Source organism: Lepus europaeus, chromosome 12 (genome assembly GCF_033115175.1).
Source record: "Lepus europaeus isolate LE1 chromosome 12, mLepTim1.pri, whole genome shotgun sequence".
Taxonomy (NCBI): Eukaryota; Metazoa; Chordata; class Mammalia; order Lagomorpha; family Leporidae; genus Lepus; species Lepus europaeus.
The window spans coordinates 95,920,784-95,944,861 of record NC_084838.1 but is presented as its reverse complement, the minus strand read 5'-3'; the positions used below and the strand labels follow the sequence as shown (position 1 = coordinate 95,944,861).

The 24,078-nt window shown below is 52.9% G+C and overlaps 1 protein-coding gene across 6 annotated transcripts in view; it reads left to right on the top strand.

The window, feature by feature from the left end:
- Window positions 1-16,945, top strand: part of CDC14B (cell division cycle 14B) — a 104,249-nt gene extending 87,304 nt beyond the window's left edge. For 2 of the 6 annotated variants that reach the window (XM_062208558.1, XM_062208562.1), the window contains exons 13-14: window positions 8,433-8,549; window positions 13,754-16,945. In XM_062208558.1, the coding sequence (XP_062064542.1) occupies window positions 8,433-8,549; window positions 13,754-13,790 (154 nt within the window). In that variant the 3' untranslated portion in view covers window positions 13,791-16,945. Of the gene's footprint in view, window positions 1-3,746; window positions 3,892-8,432; window positions 8,550-13,753 lie in introns of those variants that run through there. The other 4 variants (XM_062208560.1, XM_062208564.1, XM_062208561.1 and 1 more) reach the window with 3 other exon arrangements.
- Window positions 16,946-24,078: the final 7,133 nt, after the last annotated feature.

The following is a 24,078-nucleotide window of genomic DNA, read 5'->3' as shown; positions in this document are numbered from 1 at the left end:
TAATGTTCCGATTGCAGATGGTTTCTTGTGTGGTGTTAGGTTGGATTCCACTTCATGGAATGTCCGGAATTGTTAGAAAGTGTGTAGAGTCAAGGTTCATGGTCCGTGCCATCCAAGCCAAGCTTCAGGAGCTGGTTCCACCTGGGCCACTCCAGGGAGCCTCCCTGTCCCTGTGGGTGTCACATTTCCTGCCTGTGTGGAGAGAGGTGGAGGGAGGGAGGCAGTGAGCTCTTGTGTTATGGTAATGGCCTGATGGTACAGCACATCCAGATGTTGGCAGACCAGGCTTTCCTTTAAACTAAAAGTGGTTCCCCACAGGTTGTGTCCTTCTAATCTAAAATAATGAAGTGGACATACACAAAGAATGTGTCCACATAGGTACTTAAACCACCCAGCACAGAGGGTCAGGTGCCACGTGAAGTTAGGGCATCACTGTCGACTTTAGGCATTTATAGACTGCTTTACAAATGGTACCTTTTGTATAATTGATTCTGCATGAAAACATTGTGTAACGTATTTTAACTCCAGATGCCATTTGCATTTGGATCTTATTAAAAGTCTTCATCTAAGTCAGGGGTGGGGAATTTTTTTTTTCTTTTTGAGAGCTATTTCGATATTGTCAGCATCATTCATGGGCCATTTAAAATCATCAGCTGGGGAGTCCTGCCTGCTGTTGGCTTGGCAGGACGGATGGCCCCCAGCCTGGTGTAAGACGTTTCAGTGGGTCTACTTCTGCATACCGCGTGCCTCCAGCTGATCATCCTGAAGGGATCTCCTGCCCTGACTGGAGCCTGGAACAGTGCTCCTCAGACCCCACTCTGCCTTTGAGCCACCTGTGGGAGCCGCGGCCGCGTGTCTGGAAAGTTCCCCCATGTTGCAGTTACTGCGGGGCAAGGACCACCCCTCAGCTTACAAGCCCATAAAATGGATGCTTTGTGGGTTGCTTATAGCTTGGGCCCCAGTGTTTCATCTTGAGAACCCGCATCCACATCAGTGTTTTATTGCCCTCTGTTCAGAAGCCACATTAGGTCCAGGGGATGCAAATTCTGCTTAGTGAAAAGGTCGTGTTAAATAGGCTTCCAGAACATCTCCTTGGTGCTCCCTCGGAGTCTGATGCCTTCAGGAATGTGGTTTCTGAAGAGTTCAGATCACAACCTGCTCCTCTTTTCCAGGAAAATTGAGACCCCAGAACAAGTCTCTCCCAGCCGTAAGTGTGGTAGCAGAAAACAACAAAGATGCCAGTTTTACATACTACCAACACCAGATGACATAGCCTCTGTAGGGTTCTATTTGCCAGGATTGATGAGGTTCGCTGAGATGAATGTCAGAAGGGATTCTTTTTTTTTTTTTTTGACAGGCAGAGTGGATAGTGAGAGAGAGACAGAGAGAAAGGTCTTCCTTTTGCCATTGGTTCACCCTCCAATGGCCGCCGTGGCCAACGCATCGTGCTGATCCAAAGCCAGGAGCCAGGTGCCTATCCTGGTCTCCCATGCAGTTGCAGGGCCCAAGGACTTGGGCCATCCTCCACTGCACTCCCGGGCTACAGCAGAGAGCTGGCCTGGAAGAGGGGCAACCGGGACAGAATCTGGTGCCCCGACCAGGACTAGAACCCAGGGTGCCAGCACTGCAGGCGGAGGATTAGCCTATTGAGCCGCAGCGCTGGCCCAGAAGGCATTCTTGTTGGTCGAGGGAAAGAAGCTGAAGACCCTAAGACCATGGCAGGGTGAGGGAAATGGCTCCCAGGCCAGCATTGGTTGTTTCCTGGTTCTGCCCCAGCTTTGCCTATACCAGGCGCTATGTTAAATCAAGTGAAATGGCAAAGGCTTACAACATCAAGTTACCCAGGATCCCTTTCATAATGGCAATCCTAAAAACAAGAGAATCGCCTCAAAACCGTCCCCTCTCCACATTACACAGCTAACAGATTTCTAGGCCACGTTTCTAAAGAAGAAAGCAAAACACTAAATTTCTCCAAGCTGTTAATTATTTGTGGGCTTTTCGATGAGTCACAGCAAATCCCAGTCCTGACCTTTTAAACACCACTTTGGGTGTTCCTGTACCTACCCTTTTTTGTTTGTAGCTCTTGCGGCCCCAGAACAGGAAGTCCATGTGAGGTCCCCAGCCGTGTCCGACAGCAGCTTTGGTTGGGAAACTTAAATTTTAAATCAAATCTAAATTCAATCTTAAACTCAGTGCCTGGCCTCCCATGTATTCAGTCTCTGACTCACCCGTTACCATGGGCAAGTTACTTTGCTTTGAGACTGGTTACTTGGTCAGATGAGAATACAAGTTAGTGAAATACGCGAGCACTGGTGATGTCTCAGGAGAAAGCTGTAGTTGTTAAAATACTGTTCCAACTACTGCTTCCTCTATCAGCAGTCAGTATTTCGGGACAGTTTAAGTTGTCAGAAGTTGGGATGTGGCCATTTTCTCTGAGAGCCCGCCCGATCCTGTGTTCCATGGAGACTGTAAGTCATGCAGCACCGTGACACTGGGTTCATTTCCAGGACTTGAGGGAGGTCTCTTCCCTGTGCTGAAACGGATCTGGTAGGTTTTCTAACTTGAGCCGGCGGCCTGTCTTTGTGCATGCTGATGGTTAAAGAAATGCCTTAATGTTAAATAAAATGCCTTACGAAGATTGGCATTGCATCTTACGTGGGAATAAGTAAGCAGAGAAATACAGTTAGCCTGGAAAAACCCTTCGGTCCCCTCCCTAGCGCAGTAGGGGTGCGTGTGTGAGTCAGCGGCTGGAAATAATTCTCATGCCATGAGCTTCACTAGAGGGACACACGCAGTGCGGAGATAGTGTGAGTGTGACTTGCAGGGTGAGGCTGGGTTTTTATTTTGGGCCCAGGCTTTGGTGTAATCCCTTTGTCCTGGGCAGGACCCCTGGCACGTAGCTGCTTATGATGACGGTGATGTTGAGGGCACCCTAAAGACAGTCACTTCCTACTTGATTGGCCCCTGCTTTACCCGCACCAGATGCCCCGCAGAGCCTTTGGTATGTGGTCATGGTGGAGCAGGAGGCCATTTGGAAGGGCAGTGGTTGGAGGGAGCTGCCACCCTTCCACATGGGAGCAGGCTGTCGTCCCTCACTGCCAGCACCCAGGCCAGGGGATTAATGTGAGAAAAATGAGGAAACCAGCTCAGGGAAGATAGGTGTGGAGGGCACCTAAGTGGGCCGTTGCTCACTTGGTGTGGTGTGGGCGTCAGCATGGGCCGAATTGGCAGAATGCACAGTGTGCTCCCGGGGTTGAAGTGGCCCTCCACGGCAGTGAGAGCAGCTCAGCTCTGCTGGGCCCGTTCCTGCGTAGCTCTGCCTCCTGTGGTCTTGTTCATTAGTCTAGGGCTTTCTGGTTGGTTGGGTTTTGTTTTTGGTTTCGTTGGTAGTTTGATTTTGCCTCTTTTTTCTCCATGGTTTAGTTGAGTTTTGCCTGTGTATCTTGTGCTCTCTGAAGAATGCCAGTCACCGATGACCAAGTTCAGAATCGACAGGTTAAACTAACAAGGGGCAGTGTCCACCTAGAGATTGAGCCCAACCTTTTGCTCCTAAATATGAATCCTTTGTCTCCGCATAAGTGGCAAAGCCCGGTCCTGGCTCCCCTGCCCCCTTGCATCCCAGCTCCCCGCTCTGGGCCTTTTAGGGTGTGTGATACTCATCTGGGGCTTTATTTGTGTGTTTGGTGCGTTGTTTATTTTGGCTTCCCGATTTGAACGTCTCTTCTTTCCCCTTCACCCCTTTCCAGATGTCCCCTAGCTGTGCTGACCTCTGCACTGTGTAGTGTTGTCATCTGGTGGATTGTGTGTGACTACATTCTTCCCGTCCTGCTGTTCTGTCTCGATGGTTTCAGAACACAGTAGCCTTGAGGACCCCTTGCAGAGAGCTGCTGTGTAAGTGTCCCGTTCCGTTCCCCTCCCGCCACTCTCTCCTGGTCTCCCGTGTGGTCCTCCCCGGTGCATGTCCCTCCCCTGGCGGCTCTCTTGGCTTGGTTGGTTTGCCTGTTTTCTAAGGTTCTTTTTCTGAAACGTTGCCGTGAATGGGTTGGTGGCGGGGAGGGAGGCCTCACTGTGTCTTTCACAGAAGGGATATTCAAGGCAGCTTACCTTGTTTTTATCTGTGCTCGCTTTTAGCAGACGTTTTGAAATAGCAGTTTATAAGTAAAGACACTGAAGCAATTTCTCTTCGCTGTAGAAGACGTTCAGTTAGCTTGGTCAGTCGGGCAGCGACCGCCCTCTAGTTTTGTGTACCTTGAGTATGTCCTCTCCATTTCTAGAAAGAAAAAAAGTTTCCCCGCGCATCTTCTGCTCTCAGCAAATGTTTGCTTTTGTGGCGCTGCTGTCCAGGGTGTTAGCCTGGCTTTCTGCTGGACAGCAGCTCTCCCGAGTCCCCTCCTCCCGCCTAGGGGACACAGTCAGGACCATGCCACTGAGAAGGGGAAGTGCAGGGGAGACGAGTGTGCTGTCCACATCTGTGCCCCTGCTTGGCCCTCGCTCTGCTCCTGCTCTTGTGCTTGCCCCAGGGTAATCAGAAGGTCTTTTTGACGTGAATAGAGGCCATTGTGACTTTTTTGAGATCTTTCATCCGCAGAATGAGTGCCTTCTTACCCCGCGGAACATCGTAGTTGAGACCAAAGGCAAAGAACCGGCTCTGTGTCCAGGTTGCATCCTTTTGTTTTTCCTCTGAAGCTTTTTCTTTAACTCATGTTTCAAAAATGCCTTCTCTTGCCCCAACTTGATTTTGGAACTAACTAAAGAATGCAGAAGTCCCTTCCAGGAACTCTTCTTCCGAAGTGAAATTCCATTGCCTCCACCTCTGGTACATTGTGGTTTCACTGAGTGTTTTCCTAGGGCTGAGAAAGATTTCAAAGCTGAGCGGATTCCACTCTTCAGTTAGGGAAACTTGCTTCATGTGTTCTCACTCGTGGCATATTCTTGACTGGCTTAGTAGCACAGGTCTATCCCGGCGTATTCACGTACGCTGTGCTTCCCATGTAATTTCACCTTTGAGGTTTCTCCTGTCTCTGGGTAAGAGTCAGTTTTCACATTTTCTGACTTGAGAGTGCTGTACTCTGCAGACATTCACTCTTCCCCAGGTATTCCCGGTGGCCAAGATCTTCCTAGCGGGTAGAGTTCTTATTTATTTATTTATTTTTTGACAGGCAGAGTGGATAGTGAGAGAGAGAGAGAAAGGTCTTCCTTTTTGCCATTGGTTCACCCTCCAAGGGCTGCCGCGGTAGGCGCGCTGCGGCTTGAGCACCGCGCTGATCCGAAGCCAGGAGCCAGGTGCTTCTCCTGGTCTCCCATGGGGTGCAGGGCCCAAGCACTTGGCCATCCTCCACTGCACTCCCTGGCCATAGCAGAGAGCTGGCCTGGAAGAGGGGCAACCGGGACAGAATCCGGCACCCCGACCGGGACTAGAACCTGGTGTGCCGGTGCCGCAAGGCAGAGGATTAGCCTTGTTGAGCCACGGCGCCAGCCACGGGTAGAGTTCTAAACAGGTGGATGTGCCAGGAACACTTAGACACTATGTGCTTCCGTTATCATTCCCAGGGTAGGTTTAAAGATGACCTCTCTCAGGCTCGTTTCTTTTCAGTAATTCTCGGATATTAGCACTTCCATTGTCGATATTGATGTCTGCTATTGCCTTTCTAGACCCAAGCAGAGTATTCAGGGTGGCACCAAATACATTTCAAATGAAGAGAATCGGAAAGCTTTCAGCTGGTGCAGTGATGCCAGCAAGCGCAGCAGTGTCCACAGGTGCGGTCTTTGGCGGTCCCCCCCCTCCCCCGCCCCCGCCTCGCCCCATTACTTTCCTTCAAACAGGCTTCATTTGTGAAGGTGGCTGTTCTTGCACACCGTTGTTCACCTGTGCTGGCAGGTGAGGGAGCACTGTCTGGTGAGTTGTCACTATTTCCAGGAATGCCTGGAGTACTCGACCGGAACAACCCTTGGCCTTGCTGTGTGAGGCGTCCAGGCCCATTCTCTTGAGAGTTTTTTATCAGTGGGGACAGCATGGATAGTGCAGAGGTGCCCTGATGGCTTCTTTACTTGGAATGGAGCATTCAGGCATGTTGTATCTTGGTAGGTGAGACTTGGCTTTTCAGTGTTTACTTTGCTTAAGCTGCAGATACCACTGCATGTAAAATCGGGGAGTCCTGAGGCCCTAAAGATACAAAAAAGAGTGCACGGTGACCAAGGCTAGAGATAAGTAGGGCTGACAGAAAGACGGCAGGGAGAGAAGTACGTGTGCTGAAGTTTGCTCAGCAAGGAATGAAAGGGTGGCTGTTCCACAGTTGTCAGCTGCGGGCGTCTCATCAGGCTGTCAGTGTGATTTGCAGGTGCAGTAGCTGGGGTTTTTCCCCTTTGTTGACGCAGGCCATAGGTGTGATGACTGCCTGTTCTTAGTGCAGAATCATAGCAGTCTACCTGGCATGATTGACACACTCTGCATTCCTTCCATTCTCTTGGTTTCAAAGCTCTGCATATATCATTAGTGGATAAGATTACTTATTTCACGTTAATTTATGCTAATTTTTACAGAGAAAGAAATAGGTTGAAAAGATGCTTCCCATTAGCATAAGAATGGCACACTATAGCAGTGCTTCCTGTTTTTTTTTTTTAAAGATTTATTTTATTTATTTGAAAGGCAGAGGCAAAGAGAGAGAGAGAGAGAGAGAGAGAGAGGTCTTTCATCCACTGGTTGCAATGGCCAGAGCTGGGCCGATCCGAAGCCAGGCCTCAGGAGCTTCCTCCAGGTCTCCCATTTGGGTGTAGGGACCCAAGGACTTGGGCCATCTTCTACAGCTTTCCCAGGCCATAGCAGAGAGCTGGATCGGAAGTGGAGCAGCCAGGACTCAAACCGGCACTCAAATGGGATGCCGGCACTGCAGGCAGCAGCTTTACCTGCTATGCCATAATGCCAGCCCCTCCATTAGTGGTGAATCTCACAAGTGAGACCGTGGGTCCCCCAAGTAGGCAATGTGCTGTCACTTGTTAGTGATTTTACAGCGTGGTGCTCAGCTGTACTTTTTGGCCATCACTGGCCTCAAATTCTTGTACGAGTATTGCTTCCTCCATTTGTGGTCTCTGGAGGAGCTGGGGGTGTATCAGCCATTTGTTTGGTGCAGAATTCTACATTCAGAACCCAGACAAGGAGGAATACATGGTTCCCCCTCACTTTGCCGCAGCAGAACAGACGTTCCAGCAAATCTTGTTTTAAGGAGAAGTGACCACGTCTGCACATACTTTCTCTGTTCTGTTAGGACAGCCCACGTGTGCGGTGACCGTACTTGCAGTCAGGGGTTGGCTGAGGGAGTTAGCCCAGGGGCCAGCAGCCCCCGCCCTTCCCTTCTGCCTTGCCCTGCTGTAGGTTTCACTGGCACAGTAAAGCTGGCCGCTTTTCTGGTGACAAAGGGAGCATTTTACTACACGCTGGACGTCCCTGGGTTTGGGTACAACTACAGTGCCAGGATTTACTCCTTGTTACTACATTTAAGTAGTTGTTAGGTACCACGGGGGTGACACAGGTCGATGAGATGGGACTGCTCATTATTCGCAATGGTTTCTTCCTACTGTTGTGAACTGCTTGTTCATGAAGGCTGTGTCTCCTTTATGTCCGAGTATGGGAGGATAAGTCATAGATGATGCTTGTAAACATGTGTGTGAGTGGTTCTGTGTTTCAGTGATGATCCCTTCAAGAAAGGAACAGCATGTGACAAGTTGGATTTTTTTTTCCCTCTGTTTTCCCTAAACCATTTAATCAGGAAAGCCCAGAGACCCTATGTTTATGAGCAGTGGTCTGTGTGCCTCTACCCGAGGCTGTTCCTTCCTCTCTGATAACTGGCCTCCTGGGCAGTCTGTCTGTGCCCATGAGGCATCATTCGGTTTCGTAAAACTGATGAGAGTTTAAGGCAAGTTTCTCCAAATTCTAGTGGCTTCACTTTGATTTTAAATGGTACTTGGAGATTAGTAATGGTTACAATCCAGACAAACCTCGAATTTTTCTTGAACAGACTTAACATTTTTGTAACTCTTATGAAAATAATACCATGACTGATTGCCCGTATTGTCGGTTCCGAAGAGTGCACCTGGTGTAGGTGTTCCCCGAGTTAGCTGCATATTCTTAAGGGCTTGGGGGTCCCTAACGATTGGTTATTTTTACGACTAGAAACGTGAGGCTCTCCTTGTACTTTGCAGCCCAGAGCTTTGCCGGGCTGACGGTTTCCTTCGGTATGGGGATTTCCCAAAATGGAGCACCCCAGCTGTCTCCGTGTGACCCTCACCAGGCCTGGCTGTGAAAATGTGTTCCCGGCAGATGTGTCGATGGGAAAAGCCCGATCCATTCTCAGCAGTGTGCGCTCAAGGGTCCTCCCTGTCGGGTGTTTGGACGTTGTTTCGGTGACTGTAATCCTGTTTTTTCCCGCTGTTTCCAGAGTAATTCTGCAGTCCAGTGTTCAGAGCTGTAAAACGTCTGAACCTGACACTTCTGGCAGTGCAGGCATTACTCACAGAACCACCAGGTCTGCTTCAAGGAAAAGCAGTTTTAAAAGGTGAGAAAAGGTCCCCGCTCTCCTGACGCGTTGCAGGCGTTGCTTTTCCAGTTTAACCCTCTGGTTCCTGCTTCTGGAGGTGGACGTGCGGACGGGAGGCGGCGGAGTCCCTGGGAACCAGGACTTAATCGGCTGTGTCTTCCCTTGTCCATCATCTGAGAAAGTCTGGAGCGTTTGAGTGTAGGCTTTTGCTCTGTTCTGTTTTGTAGACATACTTCTGCAGGGCATGGCACAGGGGAGTTGAGAAGTTTTCACTAAGGGTTTCCCCAGCTCTGTCGGGACTCAGCAGGGCTCTCTGTCAGTCACCCAGCAGATGAATTGCTGGAGAATGCGCAGCAGAGGAGTGTGCTGGTGGCCGTGTTGAGAGCCTTCTTGACCTAAGAGTTCTCTGCTCACGCCCGAAGGCACCAGAAAATGAACATGTTCTGTGGCCAGGGACTCAACTGTTGGCTCTGGATGCTCACCAGGAGCCCAGGGAGGACATTTCAGTTTCAAGGCACTCCAACAGCAGGTCCTTTGGAGGGCAGAGGGGATCGGCCGTGGAAGGTGGGGACCCCTCTCCTGTTTCGTGCATCTCTGTGTGGCATTGGCAGCCCAGGCAGCCCTGTGTTTGCACTCGGGGTCTGACCTTGCCACACACCGCCTGAAGAGAGTCAGACCCAGAATCCAGTCATCCCCGGCAGTTTCCCTCCCTGCTTTTCCATTTCTCCGCCCTGTGTCTTGGAGGCTTCAGGCCCGCGGGCCCCAGGGCGGGTGCACAGAGGAGCTCCTTGGGCCGTGTGTGTAAGGAGTGAATCAGATCCATCCCTTACTCTCTGTGTTCCTGCACACTTACACTCAGCTGGGCATGAGACGACTGAGCACAAGCATTTGAGAGTTGTCATGCACTCTGACTCATTTTAGGATTTAAAATTTTTTGTTAGGAATGTATCATACATTCATACCCTTTTTTTAAATTTTTATTTGACAGAGTTAGACAGTGAGAGAGAGAGACAGAAAGGTCTTCCTTCCGTTGGTTCACCCCCCAAATGACTGCTATGGCCGGCGCTGCACCAATCCAAAGCCAGGAGCTGGGTACTTCCTCCCGGTCTCCCATATGGGTGCAAGGGCCCAAGCACCTGGGCCATCCTCCACTGCCCTCCCAGGCCACAGCAGAGAGCTGGACTGGAAGAAGAGCAACTGGGACTAGAACCCGGTGCCCATATGGGATGCCAGCGCCGTAGGCAGAGGATTAACCAAGTGAGCCATGGCGCCGGCCCTCATACCCTTTTTTTTTTTTAAGATTTATTTATTTATTTGAAAGAGTTACACAGAGAAAGAAGGAGAGGCTGAGGTGGGGGGAGTCTTCCATCTGCTGGTTCACTCCCCAGTTGGCCACAACTGCTGGAGCTGTGCTGATCAGGAGCCAGGAGCTTCTTCTGAACGCGGGTTCAGGGGCCCAAGGACTTGGGCCATCTTCTACTGCTTTCTCAGGCCATAGCAGAGAGCTAGCTGGGAAGTGGAGCAGCTGGGTCTTGAACCAGCACCCATAAGGGATGTTGGCATTGCAGGCAGCGGCTTTTACCCACCAAGCCACAGCACCAGCCTCGTTCATACCTTTTTTACTCTGATTGCACTTGAGAAGAACATTGTAGGAATACTGACAAAACATCAAAAGTTATAACATAACGTCAGAATGCTCTTTCTACATTCAGACATAGGAATTGGACTACAGATGGTTAAATTATGGCAAATGAATTGGAAGTCATGTTTTTAAAGAAAATTAAGGAACTTGGATAATGTTCACCAGGCAGTAAGTTATAAGGAACCACACATAAACATTCAGAAATAATACTTAATTCTATTAACATAATTTATACAGATATAGATGTATACAAATAAGAATAAAGAAAAATAAACTATAATGCTAACACTTCTCACTTCTGATTGGTAGGAAAGTTGGGAGTTTTTTTTTTTTAAGGATTTATTTATTTTACTTGAAAGTCACAGTTACACAGAGAGAGGAGAGGCAGAAAGAGAGGTCTTCCATCCGCTGGTCTACTCCCCAGATGGCCACAACAGCCAGAGCTGCACTGATCCAAAGCCAGGAGCCAGGAGCATCTTCTGAGTCTCCCACGTGGATGCAGGGGCCCAAGTCCTTGGGCCAGCTTCTACTGCTTTCCCAGGCTGTAGCAGACAGCTGGATTGGAAGAGGAGCAGCCTGGTCTCAAACTGGCTCCCATATGGGATGTGGGCACCACAGGCAGTGGTTTTACCTGCTATGCCACAGGAGGTCTTTTTTATGATTTATTTTCTAATTATAATGATATTTTTTGTTTTTTAACACTGACATTTTCAGGTGAGTAGGAATACTAACAATTCAACACCAGGTCACTGTGCCCTGGGTTGAATGGATGTGTTAGGTCTAAGTGCTCAGGCCTTCATTGCAGCCTGTTGTCTTGCACACTTAATGCCACTTTCACTTTCTTGGATTGTGCCTTCCTGTGACAGAGGAAGAGAGCCCAGGTGCCCGGAGGCAGCTTCCTGAGCCATGCCTCGGTGCTCTGTGGAGCGTTGGCTACGCATCTGTTTGTGCACATAGGTTTTTGTGGGTTTTTTTTGTGTGTCACTCCAGCGACCTAAACCAATCACACAGAGCCCCTGGATGGAAGGCTTGGAGGACCTAGATTGGGTTTCACACTGGATAAGCAGGTTGGAATGTTGAGGTGGCCCACAGCCGTTTCCAGGATTTTAGAAAGTGCCAAAAACTTTAAAAAAAAAGAAGAAGAAGAAGAAGGCTTTTAAATTCTACATTGGACCCTGAGCGATGATTTGCAGAGCCAAGGAGTGAGGCGGGCTGGTCCTTTACTGCCTTGCTCTATGCAGGGTTTCCATTTCAGTTTTGTTTGGTCCCTTTCAGAGCTTTGCCCTGTGTTGGTATCACCAGTTACTTCTACAGCTGATCAAAGGAAGCAGATGACTGGTGGTCCCCCACCTGCCTCTAGGGGCTAAGGAGAATTGAGGACAGCCAGGCTACAGCCTCGCGCTCTTGTCCTGCTGACTGCTACTCATTGTTACTGGAGGGTAACAAGGGAGTTCACGTGTTGTTGCATAATCTGAGTCAGGGGGAAAGAGTCTGAGCTAAAAGTGCTGAGTAATTGCAAGTACTGAATCGTAATCGTTTCTTTAAACAGCAATACTTAACTGGGCACCAGGGCCACCCGCGGCTGTGACCCTGGCCGAGGCGCTCTCTGTTGCAGGTTGATCTCTTGTCCGTCTCCATCATCTCTGGTGGAAGAACTTGACCTTGGCCATGACCTTTCACTACCTGTTCTGCTCTGTTCTTAGAGGCTCCCGGATGAGGACCCCAGCTAGACTCCCGTTGCCCCGAGTTGCCCCTCGACTCCCGACAGTTTGCTGAGAGGCTCTTCGCCTTTGGAGAACGTTTTCACAGACGTTAGAAGAATCATGACTTGGGGCAGAGGAGCTGAAGAAATACAAATGCTGTTGTGCAAAAAATTCATGGAAAATGGAATCTGAAGATGTCTGAGTGCCAGAAACACCTGTGTGGATTTAAAAAAAAATTTTTTTGCACCAAAATTTAGTTTCATTTTCCATGAAATTTTCGCAGTGCCCCCTTGTGTTTCCTGTGACAGATGGTTATTGCTTGTGTGTCCATTGGACATAGGCACACCTATAGCCGAGATCCTCAGTCCAGGCACAGCGAACCCCTAGAGCAAGTGGCCTGGGGTGCAGATGAGACTGTGTGGCACCTCCTCCCCCGTGGAGCTGCAGGTCCACTTGAAATGTCTCTGTCAAGTGCCAGGGCGTCCAGCGAGCAGCTGGCGACATGGAGTTGGCCTGTTTTCCCGTGTTCTTGCATCAGCTCTCAGAGAGCTCTCCTGGAGTCTTGAGATCCCCAGCAGCCGCCGCTCCTGGCCTTGCGCAGCTTCCACTGAGCGCGCTTCGGTATGCGTGTGCCACGTGGTTCTCGGGGGGCCATCTTTGCTTTCTTCCTGGCTCCATCCACGTCCTAAGAACATGACTTCTTTATTGTGAGTCGCATCCCTGGGAATTGTCACTCCCCGCTGCAGGTGCCAAACCAGTCGTGGACGTCTGCTGGTTTGCTTCCTTTTTTTTTTTTTTTTTTAAACCAGTTCCTCACACTGCAGCAGGAGAGAGACACTCAGGTTGTCCCCCGAGCCTCTGAGCCCAGCTGGCTTGACCGCTTTATGAGTCTTCTCGCCCGCAGCTCTCGCCACGTCACACCTGTCACCGTGCCTCCTGGTCCTGGGTGGATTGCAGTGTCCGTGCCGCTGCCTCTGGGCCTTTAATTTTTTTGTTGTTGTTGTGGTTCTTCCTGCCAAGTCCAAAAGCACATTCGTGTGGGAGTCCCAGAATGTGTTCTCTCTGAATGGGCCTTTGATAAGTGCTGGTTCTTGCTGATCTTTTGAAAAATTAATGTGCCTTTGAAATTCCAGCTGTCTTCCCCTTGGCTGCACCCGCTGACTCGTACCTTCTCACTCAGGGCTCTCTCGGGGTGGCTGGACACTGACCAATGATGGTTTTTGTGGGAGGGTTCCTCCAGACTGGAAGTGGTTTTTCTCAATCTGCTTTTGCCGTTTTCCTCTGAAAGCTGCCATAGAGCTGCGAGTGATGGGGAGAGTGGGGGAGGGTGGGGGAGAGCCGGGAGCAGGACGGGGGTCCTTTGATATCCTCGCCAGACGGGCCGCTCGGCGGAGCTGGAAGGCGGGTGAGGGCCAGAGCCTTCCTCTGAGCGGACCCTGCCTTTTGGGATCGCCCAGGAACCCTTCCTTATCCTCTCGTTCTTTCCACTTTTCCCACAGCCTGGTTCCGCAGAGGGGCAGGAGGAGAAGGAGTGCTTTGCGACCAATGCCCTTGACGGCATTCTGGTACTGGCCTTGCTGGGCCGCCCGCGCCCTCCTGTCTGTCCATTTCCGTGTCTCTTTTCTCGTTTTGTTGATTTATTTACTTGTTTGCAGAGCTGAGCCTTTTTTCTGCCCTTCCTCTCCTGTTTGTCTTTACTTTCTGGCTGACATCGTCCTGTCTCCTCCACAGTATTTGTCATTGAACGGTTCCACACAGTGTAGACTTCCTAGCATGCTGATAGTTTTATTATGTCGCCTTCCTTGTCTCGGGTGGCTGCCTCTGGGACGCTGCCCCAACCTCCGTGGTAAAATCCTTTCTCCTCTCTCCTCCCTCAGTCCCTCCGTTTCAAGGACTAAAGCAGTCCTGCGTTAAGTCAACCCTGTGGCCCGAATGGAAGGAAGAGTCCGGGCACCGCAGGCTGCGACCAGACGTAGCACAATTTACACGCGAACAAAACGCAGAATTGCAACAGCCTTAGTGGCTTTCCACCTAAGAAGTCGATTTCAGTGAAGACACCGTGCACTGGAGTTGGATCCATAACTCCCCCATGTTGGGGTGCGAGCGGACGCCTTGAAAAAGGGCCCAGCTCTGTAGAGCAGGCTCACGTTGAACCCCAGAAAAGCTGTCGTAAATGCAGTCTCAGGTGTGAATCCCCAGGCCCTCTGTTGTGCAGGGAGCTGCCCCGCCGGTGAGGTGTAGGTGCGTGCTGGCCGGAGGCTGCCGTGCAGGTTCCTGGTGTATTTATTTTCTGTTCACCCCGTGACCCCGTGTCCACATTCCTGAAGACGAAACGGTACTTCCTGTCGTGGGACACGATTCAGTTTGCGCGTCCTCACCTTACTCTCGGTTAATACTGTTGGGGTGGTTACTCTGTGAAGTACCCACGCTGCTTGTCTCCCACCAAAGAGTGCTTTATTAACGCGTCTGTGGAAACCAGATGTGCACCCGGGACGCGCGTCGCACAGAGCAGTCCTCCGCCAGCCTGCAGCGCGCAGACTCGGAGGCGAAGCCGGCTCCGGCTGGAAGATGATGGCAAGCCATTTCTTTTTATGTCACGCAGGGACTGACGGAGCACAAGGCTACCCATTCTTTGGTTGCCCTTCAAATCATGTTTCCTTCCGTGCATAAAAAAGAAAAGCACCCACGCTCTTGGGTTCCCCGCTTGGAAAGAGTAGTGGCTTTCAAAACAAAACAGAAAATAAGACGTTGATGCCTTTGAAAATTTAGTCTTTCTCTGTGACAGCGTGGAATGTTTTCTCCTGGGAGCTGCCCGAGGCCGCCCGCACACCCTCTGTGGTGAGAGAACTCACTGTTGCCTTGGGTTCGGGAATCCGCCGGGAACTCCAAGCAGAGTGCCTTCTGCCCTCAGCCCGACACGCAGCAGGGCTGTGACGTCAAGCAATCGCACAACTCCAGTTTATTTGCTGCTAAAAAAAAAAAAAAAAAAAAAAAAAACGGGGTCCCTACCACAGGGATGTTCTGCAGTCGTCTTGGTTGCTGCTGAACTCCTGCCTGCCGTGGTCTGGAGCGTGAGGGATGCACTATTGAAAGGCAGCGGGGAGGCAAAAGACCAGATGAATGTCCAGGCCGAACAAGGCCATTCCGTTTATAAAGCTGCCTTTGCCACAAAGCTATTAGGAGTAAGAAGTGGTTGGGATGAGCAGGTTAGTGTCTTCGAACACAGCCGGTCATGGCCAGGCGGTGGCTACGTCTCGGCGCTGCTCCCATGGGTAGCAGGCAGCGTTCCTGGACGAGGCCAGCGTCTTAGCCTGGCAGGTGCCCTTTCCCCACTGCTGGCCCTCAGGTCACAGAACAGCGATGGTTCTGTGTCCTTGGAAACCAGCAGGTCTAAGGTTTGGGTGGGAGGAGGAACCTCCCACTCGCTGTGTTGTGCCAAGAGGTGATGCCAAGTATCCAGACTGTTCCAAGCATGAAACATGGAATTCTCAGGGCACCTTTCTTCCCTTACTCCTGTCAGGGCTGTCCCCTCCTCACGTGACCCAGGGAGTGAGGAAGGCCCAGCTCCCCCATCCCCCACCCACCCCCGTAATCCTTCTGGATTTGGCTTTGTATCCCTTAGAACCAGGCCACAGGCTACTCGGGCTTGGCCGAGAGTGGGACGTTGGGGCTTCGCTGTTTACCGTGTCACTTTTGTATTGCATAGTTGCCTTCTTGTGTTCCCAGCTAGCACCGCCGTCACTGTGCCCTGCTAGGAAGCCCTTGTAGTGGCTTTGCTTGCTGGAGACTGGGGAGGCAGTCGGGAAGCCTTCCCGGGAGCGCGGGGTGGCTGATCGTACAGCAGCGGCCACGCTTTCATTAGGGCCGTGGTTGGAGTCCAGGGAGGCTCTGAATCTGAGCTGTGGAAGGGTCTTCCTGCCACAAGAAAGAGCAGACCCTCCCTCGCCCAGGGGAAACCCTGGAACACCCGCAGCTTCTGAGATTCTCATGTGGAGTCATCGCGCCTGTCAGACCCACAGGTGCCCCCGACCCTTTGCAGTGGATTAAATCAGCAATGTGCCCTTGAAGCTCTGGGAGACTCAAGTTCTCAGAGCCAGGGACGGCCCAGGGGACAGGTGTCTGCAAAGCTGGACTCCCAGGTCTCTGTCATGCAGTGCCCATGGCCCGCGGGCCCTTCCCACGAAGCTGTCCGAGGAGGGTCCAGCAGGGAGCTCCCCGGTGCAGTGTGGCTGGTCCCCAGCTCCCCAGAAGGCTTCAGCCTCCTCCCCTGCCTGTCCACCCCCTCCCTGGGGGATTTCTACCTCTTTGGGCCCTATCAAGCGTGAGAGGAGTCCCCAGCATCTCCGGGACTCCTGGCACCTTCCCTTCGTCCACACCACCCGTCTTGACAAATGGGCGATGCACTGTGTCGCTGTGTATTCCAGAAATATCACCACCGCTTGTTCTCATACATTTTTAAAGAAACCACGATTGCGCTTTGGAAAGCAGTGGCGCATCGCGAACGACTTTGAACCGCTTTGCCCCTTCCTTGTTGTGTCCCGCTGAAGCCGTCCGGGGGGGGGGGGGTGCTGCTGCTCGCCCGTTGCTCCCGATGCCCCGCCTGCCTCTCTGCAGAAGCACTGCGGAGTGCCCCGTTAGCCTAGACTGTGCAGGAAGTTACCTCCTCACTTACCCAGTCAAGTTCACTGTCAGCAGACACGGTCCTCTGACAAGAGTACTGCGGTTTTAGATCATTTGCATACTTTTATCTAATGTGCACTCGTGTACAGATATTAAAAGTTTTAAGATGTAACTGAGTAATCAGTATTTGATCGTCTTGATTTTTTTTTTTATCAAAATGTATATTTCTAATGCTATTTTTTAAAGCTGAGAGAACTGGCTGGGTGGATGTTTTATTTTCCTGAAGGTGTTTTTAAGATAAAGCTTCACAATGGCTGTAATCTCTGCAGATACATGTAGTTTGATATATATTGTTGCATTTGGAAATCTTGCGTATTGTTACCCAGTTTTATATAAAATGTTGAATAGTGGGAATTGTATAATTACAACCGTGTTATTAAAAGGATTAACCAAGCAGCCTTTGGTTTTGGTGCATTTCCTTCTGGAGCGGTCTGGGCTAGGGCAGGTGGTGGGGACCACGCCAGAGGGAGCCGTCCTCTGCTGGTTCCCCAGCTGCCCTAGTGGAAGACCGCAGGCCCAGCGCCTCAGATGAAAGCTCACTCCCCACCGCCACCCACGTGCTGTGTCCTGAGGCCGACGCCTCCTCTTTGTCTGGACATGGCCTTTGTCCGCCTACCAGGAGCTCGGAGTGGAGTAGGGCCCACCTGGCAGCCTCATTCCACCTATATGCCCAGCCGAGGCTTCAGCATTTGGCTCTGGGAGGCTGTAAGGTGAGGCAGGGCGGGCAAAGGGCAGTGCAGTGGGTTGTGTGGTGCGGCCTCTTTCCTCTCTTCCCTCCAGGAGGTCTTGTGCTGGCCCAGCCCTGAGACCCAGTGCTCTCTCCTCACACGGAGGCTGTGTTGAGCTCAGGACTTTGTTCTTCCTGTTCACACTCCCAGGGGAGCTGGCCTTTGCTCTCCCGAGCTGCAGCACCTACCCACCCCTCAGTGGCTTCCCCCAAGGCCGTGCCCTGCACCCTGCCTGCCTACTGAGCCACAGGCTCCTGTCTGTGGGTGCTGGGATGGACCAGCTTGGTGCCAGGGTCAACAGGTGGGACTTCCTCACCACAGGGGGAGGGGCGAGGTAGTGAGCTGCCACAGAGGCCCCTGGCCTTGGGGTCCCTGCACTGTCATCTGGAGCCACACTGGCCAGTGCCCATCTCCCATTCTGGTAACTTGTTGGCCCCTCTGTGTCCGAAGTAAAATGGGAATAAAAAGAACCGCTGCGTTAGCAGTCTGTGTGGGAAAGAAGGGAGGGGATAGATGCAGTGTGCTGACAACCGTATCGGGCACACAGCTGTCAGTAAAGTTGCCTGTCCCGCTTTTTAACCCGCTATAGATCATCGGGTTAAAGACAGACTTTCGATAGGTGATAGTCCGAGTGTGTGCTACCTTTGACACAGTTCTGTGCACCTGTCCCAGCGTAACCTGCCGTGAGTTGACGGGCAGGAGAGTGTGCCCTCATTCGGGCTCGGCTGGAAGACGGGGGTCACCGGTGGGAAGGCCCCTTAGTGATGCCACAGCAGGTGACAGGTGGTGGGACCAGGTTCCAGGGATGTGCGTCCTAGCCTGGTCCTGCCACTCGGTCTGCGGCCCTGGGGCTCCTGTGTCTGCCTCCCACGCATGCCTGGCAGACTGGTAAGTGCGTGCCATGTGGATGAAAAGCACGGCCCCTGTGCTGCTGTGCAGGACGACGCCCGCTCCACCGTCCTCCCTTCTGCATGTCCAGGCACAGCTGTGGGTGCTGGAAGGCAGCACGTGGGGAGGACTCCGCCCAGTGCACCATCGCCCTCCCCAGGCTGGGCCGTGACTTGGTGTGGGCCGTGGAGCGTGTGAATTCTAGCGCTTCCTGGGCGGTGCCGATCACGCCCTTGGCAAAGGAGCCGGTGGGCCGTAGATGGGCGACTTTCTCAGCTCTTGCTGTCTGCTGCCTCCAAGGGCAGGCTGGGATACCTGTGTGGAGCAGGGATGCGGGGCCTGGCCTGCTGGGCTGTGGACCATGGCACCGCGGCTCACTGCTGTGTGGGTTGGGTCAAGTGCCAGAGACTGCCTGAATCACTCCTCTAAACTGAGTGCACAGTGACCTCCAGGATCACTGAGGCAGTGTTTGGTGAATTTTTTTTAAGAGCACTTTTTTTAAAAGATTTATTTTATTTGAAAGTCAGAGTTACACAGAGAGAAGGAGAGGCAGAGAGAGAGAGGTCTTCCATCCACTGGTTCGCTCCCCAATTGGCCGCAATGGCTGGAGCTGCGCCAATCCGAAGCCAGGAGCCAGGAGCTTCTTCTGGGTCTCCCACGTGGGTGCAGGGGCCCAAGGACTTGGGCATCTTCTACTGTTTTTCCAGGCCACACCAGAGAGCTGGATCGCAAGTGGAGCAGTTGGGACTTCATCCGGCACCCATGTGGGATGCTGGCACTGCAGGCAGCAGCTTTACCCGCTAAGTGAATTACTTAGCTAGTGCACCTGGAAGAGCAGCAGCAGATGGCCCAAGTCCTCGGGCCCCTGCACCCACGTGGGAGACCCAGAAGCTCCTGGCTCCTGGCTTTAGCCTGCTACAGAACCCGGCCGTTGTAGCCATTTGGGGAGTGAACCAGCAGATGGAAGACACCTCTCACCTCTCTCTCTTTTTCCCTCTCTGTAACTCACATTGAAAAAGAAGTGCTGGCCGGCGCCATGGCTTAACAGGCTAATCCTCCACCTTGTGGCGCTGGTACACCGGGTTCTAGTCCTGGTCGGGGCGCCGGATTTTGTCCCGGTTACCCCTCTTTCAGGCCAGCTCTCTGCTATGGCCCGGGAAGGCAGTGGAGGATGGCCCAAGTGCTTGGGCCCTGCACCCGCATGGGAGACCAGGAGAAGCACCTGGCTCCTGGCTTAGGATCAGCGCGATGCGCTGGCTGCAGCGGCCATTGGAGGGTGAACCAATGGCAAAAAGGAAGACCTTTCTCTCTGTCTCTCTCTCTCTCTCTCACTATCCACTCTGCCTGTCAAAAAAAAAAAAAAAAAAGTGCTTGGCAGTTTCTGAGGGCTGCATGTGTAGTGTTAATAAAATAAACATATAAAAGTACTGCCATCAGAGTCTGCAGCAGGACTACAACAGTGCACACCACCAATTCTCCCTTCTTGGCTGTTGACAGTTTGTGACACCAGGGAGCTGGTTCATTAGTAGCAGGAGTACGGTCCCAGTGCCATAGGTCATAGGTCACCATTGCAGCCCTGACAGACAAAGGATCTTCAAAAAGTTCATGGAAAGTTCATATTAAAGAAAAAAAAAAAGTGCCAGCATTTTATAATTTTTTTACACCCAAATAAGCATCTTTTGTTTCTTCACAACATTTTTTTTTAAAAGATGTATTTGAAAGGCAAAGATCTTCATCTGCTGGTTCACTCCCCAAGCAGCTGCAAGGGTCAGAGCTGAGCCAAGCCTAAGCCAGGAGCCCAGATTTCCATCCTGGTCTCCCCATGTGGGTGCAGAGGCCCAAGCACTTAGGCCTTCATCATCTGCTGCCTTCCTAGGCTCCTTAGCAAGGAGCTGAATTGGAAGCAGAGCAGTCAGAACTCAAAATATGGCATCACAGGCAGCTCCTTAGTCCACTGTGTCCCAGTACTGGGTTCCACCACATTTTTTAAAAATTATTTATTTGAGAGGCAGAGGAACAGACAGTGAGAGGGAGAGACAGAGAGAAAGGTCTTCCTTCCGTCGATGCATCACCCATTTGGCTGCAATGGCCAGAGCTGTGCTGATCCGAAACCAGGAACCAGGTGCTTCTTCCCCATCTCCCATGCAGATGCAGGGGCCCAAGCAATTGGGCCATCTTCTACTGCTTTCCCAGGCCACAGCAGAGAGCTGGACTGGAAGAGGAGCAGCCGGGACTAGAACGAGTGCCTATGGGATGCCGGCACCACAGGCGGAGGGTTAACCTATTGCGCCATGGCACCAGCCCCTCTACCACATTTTTAAAATATTTTTCTTATTTATGTGGGAGGTAGAGGGAGAGTTAGAGACAGATGGAGAGACAGAAAGGTCTTCCATCCACTGGTTCATTCCCCAAATGGCCACAGTGGCTAGAGCTGGGACAATCAGGAACTTCTCCCGGGTCTCCCATGCAAGTGCAAGGGCCCAAGTATTTGGATCATCTTCTACTGCTTTCCCAGTCATAAGCAGAGAGCTAATTGGAAGAGGAGCAGCCAGGACCAAAACTAGCACCCATATGAGATGCAAGTGCTGCAGGTGGAGGCTTAGCCTACTATTTACCATATTTTTAAAAAAAATATATTTGGGCTTTTTGCTGCTGTGACATAGTGCCACCTGCAGTGCTGGCATCCCATATGGGTGTCAGTTCGAGTCCCAGCTGCTCCACTTCCAATCCAGCTCTCTGCTAATGTGCCTGGGAAAGCAGTAGAAGATGGCCCAAGTCCTTGGGCTCCTGCACCCGTGTGGGAGACCCAGAAGCTCCAGGCTCCTGGCTTTAGATTGACCTAGCTCCGGCCATTGTGGCTATTTGGGGAGTGAACCTGTGGATGGAAGACCTCTCTTTTTCTCTCTTTGTCTCTCTCTCTCCTTCTCTATAACTCTTTCAAATAAATAACTATTTTAAAAATGTATTTAAAAGAATTAAGAGGGAGGGAGTGATGGAGAGAGAGAGATCCTCTATCTGCTGGTTCACTCCCCAAGTGGCTGCAACAGCCAGGACTGGGCCAGGCAGGAGCCAGGAGCTTCATCTGGGTCTGCCACAAGGGTGCAGGGGCCCCAGGCCTTGGGCTTTCCTCCTCTGCCTTCTCAGGAGCATTGGCAGGGAGCCGGGTTGAAAACAGCAGCCAGCATTCAAACTGGCACTCTGAAGTGGAGGCCAGCGTCACAGGTGGCAGCTTACCGCGCTGCCCCACCACGCCAGCCCTGCACTGTTTCTGAAGTGTCTGCGCAGACCTGCCCTTGGGCTGCCCCCTTATTCAGACTTGGGATGGTGTGTCTTCCCGCCGGGTATCACCGTCTGCTCCCTGTGTTACCGCCTCACCCTGGGGAGTGAGGCTGGTGTGGAGGCGGGGAGCTCTCCGTGCCACCGCCGCGCGTGCGTGGCCGGTGTGCCCCGTCTGACTGTGTCTCATCTCTTTGCCAGCAAGTCTGCATGGCTTTGATGCGCTTCTGCAGGACGGGTGCGCTGTCCACACTGAGATCCCCAGGTACGGAGGCCCCCGCCCGAGCCAGGGCCCGGCTGTGGGTGGGGAAGGGCGGAGTGGAGGGGCTGGGGGCTGTGTGTCCCCCCAGGAGGAAGGGGACAGCTTTCCTGCTGGGTCGGTTCCTTCCAAAGGACTCCGAGGATGCATCCTTGGCACCCGCCCACAATGTGTGTGACATTCGCAGCATGGCAGTCCACATGTCCACGCACACTGTCACCCGCCATGGGGGCAGGGCCGCCCCTAGGACGGGAACCAACCAAATAAGGAGCACAGCTTTGCCTGGGCAGGTGCCTCATTCTGCTTGGGCAGGCAGAGGCAGGGGCCGGAGGGAGGGCGTGTACCCCTGGACCGCTCTGGCCCGCAGCGAAGCCAGGAGTTGGAGCAGGTGTAGCAGGGGAAGCCAGGCCTTGCCACGGCGGTGACCACGCCGCGTGTCCTCCTCTTGCAGCGACGGCTGGCTGTCCCGTGCTGTCACCTTTCTAGACCGCCTTTTGATCTGGCTCGGCTTCAACAGGGACTAGGCCCCCTGGAGAAGATCCCTCTCCTGGAAGCCTGGCGCTGCCTCCGCTTAGACGTTGTCTTCTGGTGCAATTGAAGCCTCTCGCCCCAGGCCCGTGCCCGGCTCTCGGCGAAGCAGTGTTTCTGCCTCCTTCCTTCCACAGGGGTTGGGGTTTCAGCCAGGGCTCCTTTCGGTGGCTTGGGGTGGCCAGGACTGGGAGGGGGCTCCCTGGGAACTGCTCAACGCCAAACCCAGTTAGGGCAGTGCCTCTTGAACCTTTTTACTTTTTAAAAGTATTTATTTGAAAGGCAGACAGGGAGCGAGCGAGCGAGCAGCCAGTGCATCCTTCCACCCACTGGTTCAGTTTCCAGAACGTGGCCAGATGGAGTTGGGGAGACTAGCAGGTGGGTGGCCAGGCACCCAGGTACTTGACTGACCACCTGCTGCCTCCCAGGATGTGTGGACAGGAAGCTGGGACTGGTGGCAGAGCTGGGACGACAGCCCTGACACTGTGGTGCAGGGTGGCCGGGGTCCCAGCAGCGTCCTCACCACCACCTCGCCTGCTCCTCCTGAGTTCAGGACCCCTGGTGGAAGCTGAAGGCTCTCTGTGTCCCAAGGGAAGCTCATTGCCGAATTCCTGAAAAGTGCCAGGACCCCGCTGGCCGTGCCCTGCCCCAGACGTGTGGCACAGGTGTCTGGTGGCCCCTCTGGGCCCTTCCCAGGACCCCAGTTAAAGCCCCTGAGCAGGTCTCTGCTTGGCCCCCTGGCACTCCCATGCGAGCGCTGTCCAGTTTGCGTTGCTGAGCGGGGGCAGGACCTGCCTTGGAGACCTCAGCAGTTTTGCTTCTCGCTGTTGCTGACCCGAGGCCAGCAGCTAGGATCTGAGGGGCCGCCGGCTCCGTTGTTCAGGTTGGTCATCACGCTGCTCCAGGGAGGAGCCGTGCACACAAGTACACGAGAGTCCAGCCTCAAGCTTCGGCAGTGCACAGCACAGGCCCCAGAGGGCGCCCGTGAGGTGGGGGGGATGTCCCTGGGGCCGCCGGTGGGGTGGCTGTTCCCAAGAACGGTTTCACCTTGGCTCAGCGTCCGAGAACGGTTGACACTGCCCAGAAGCCGCCTGGGGCGTCTGCCAGTCGAAGCCACTGCACTTTGACAGGACAGGGCTGCTTCCCCTGACAGACAGCTCTGTGCTCCCCAAGTTAGGTAAGGCAGTGCTCTGGAACAGGGCACGTTCTTACAAACAGTGCGTAGCAGGCAGGTATGTCTCGGCTCTCCTGAGGTCCACCTGCTCTCCCCGCGCAGGATCCCTTTGTCCCCTAGCTGTGGTCAGGGCCGTGACGGTCATGTTGAGTCAGAGGCACACCTGGTTCCCCACCGCTGCGTGCAGCACCTGTGAGGCTAGGCCTCCGGGTCTGTGTTAACTGCTGACGTCACCACGGCCCTGCACAAGCATCTCCTGGGGGGAGGGGCTCCTTTGTCCCCTATCCCTGCTCCCCAGCAGCTTTGCCCGAGACTAATTATTTAATGGGACATTTCAAGAGTGTAGGAAGAGGCCGGCGCTGTGGCTCAACAGGCTAATCCTCCGCCTTGTGGCGCCAGCACACCGGGTTCTAGTCCCGGTCGGGGTGCCGGATTATATCCCGGTTGCCCCTCTTCCAGGCCAGCTCTCTGCTATGGCCTGGGAGTGCCGTGGAGGATGGCCCAAGTGCTGGGGCCCTGCACCCGCATGGGAGACCAGGAGAAGCACCTGGCTCCTGGCTTCGGATCTGTGAGATGCAGCGGCCATTGGAGGGTGAACCAACGGCAAAAGGAAGACCTTTCTCCCTGTCTCTCTCTCACTGTCCACTCTGCCTGTCAAAAAAAAAAAAA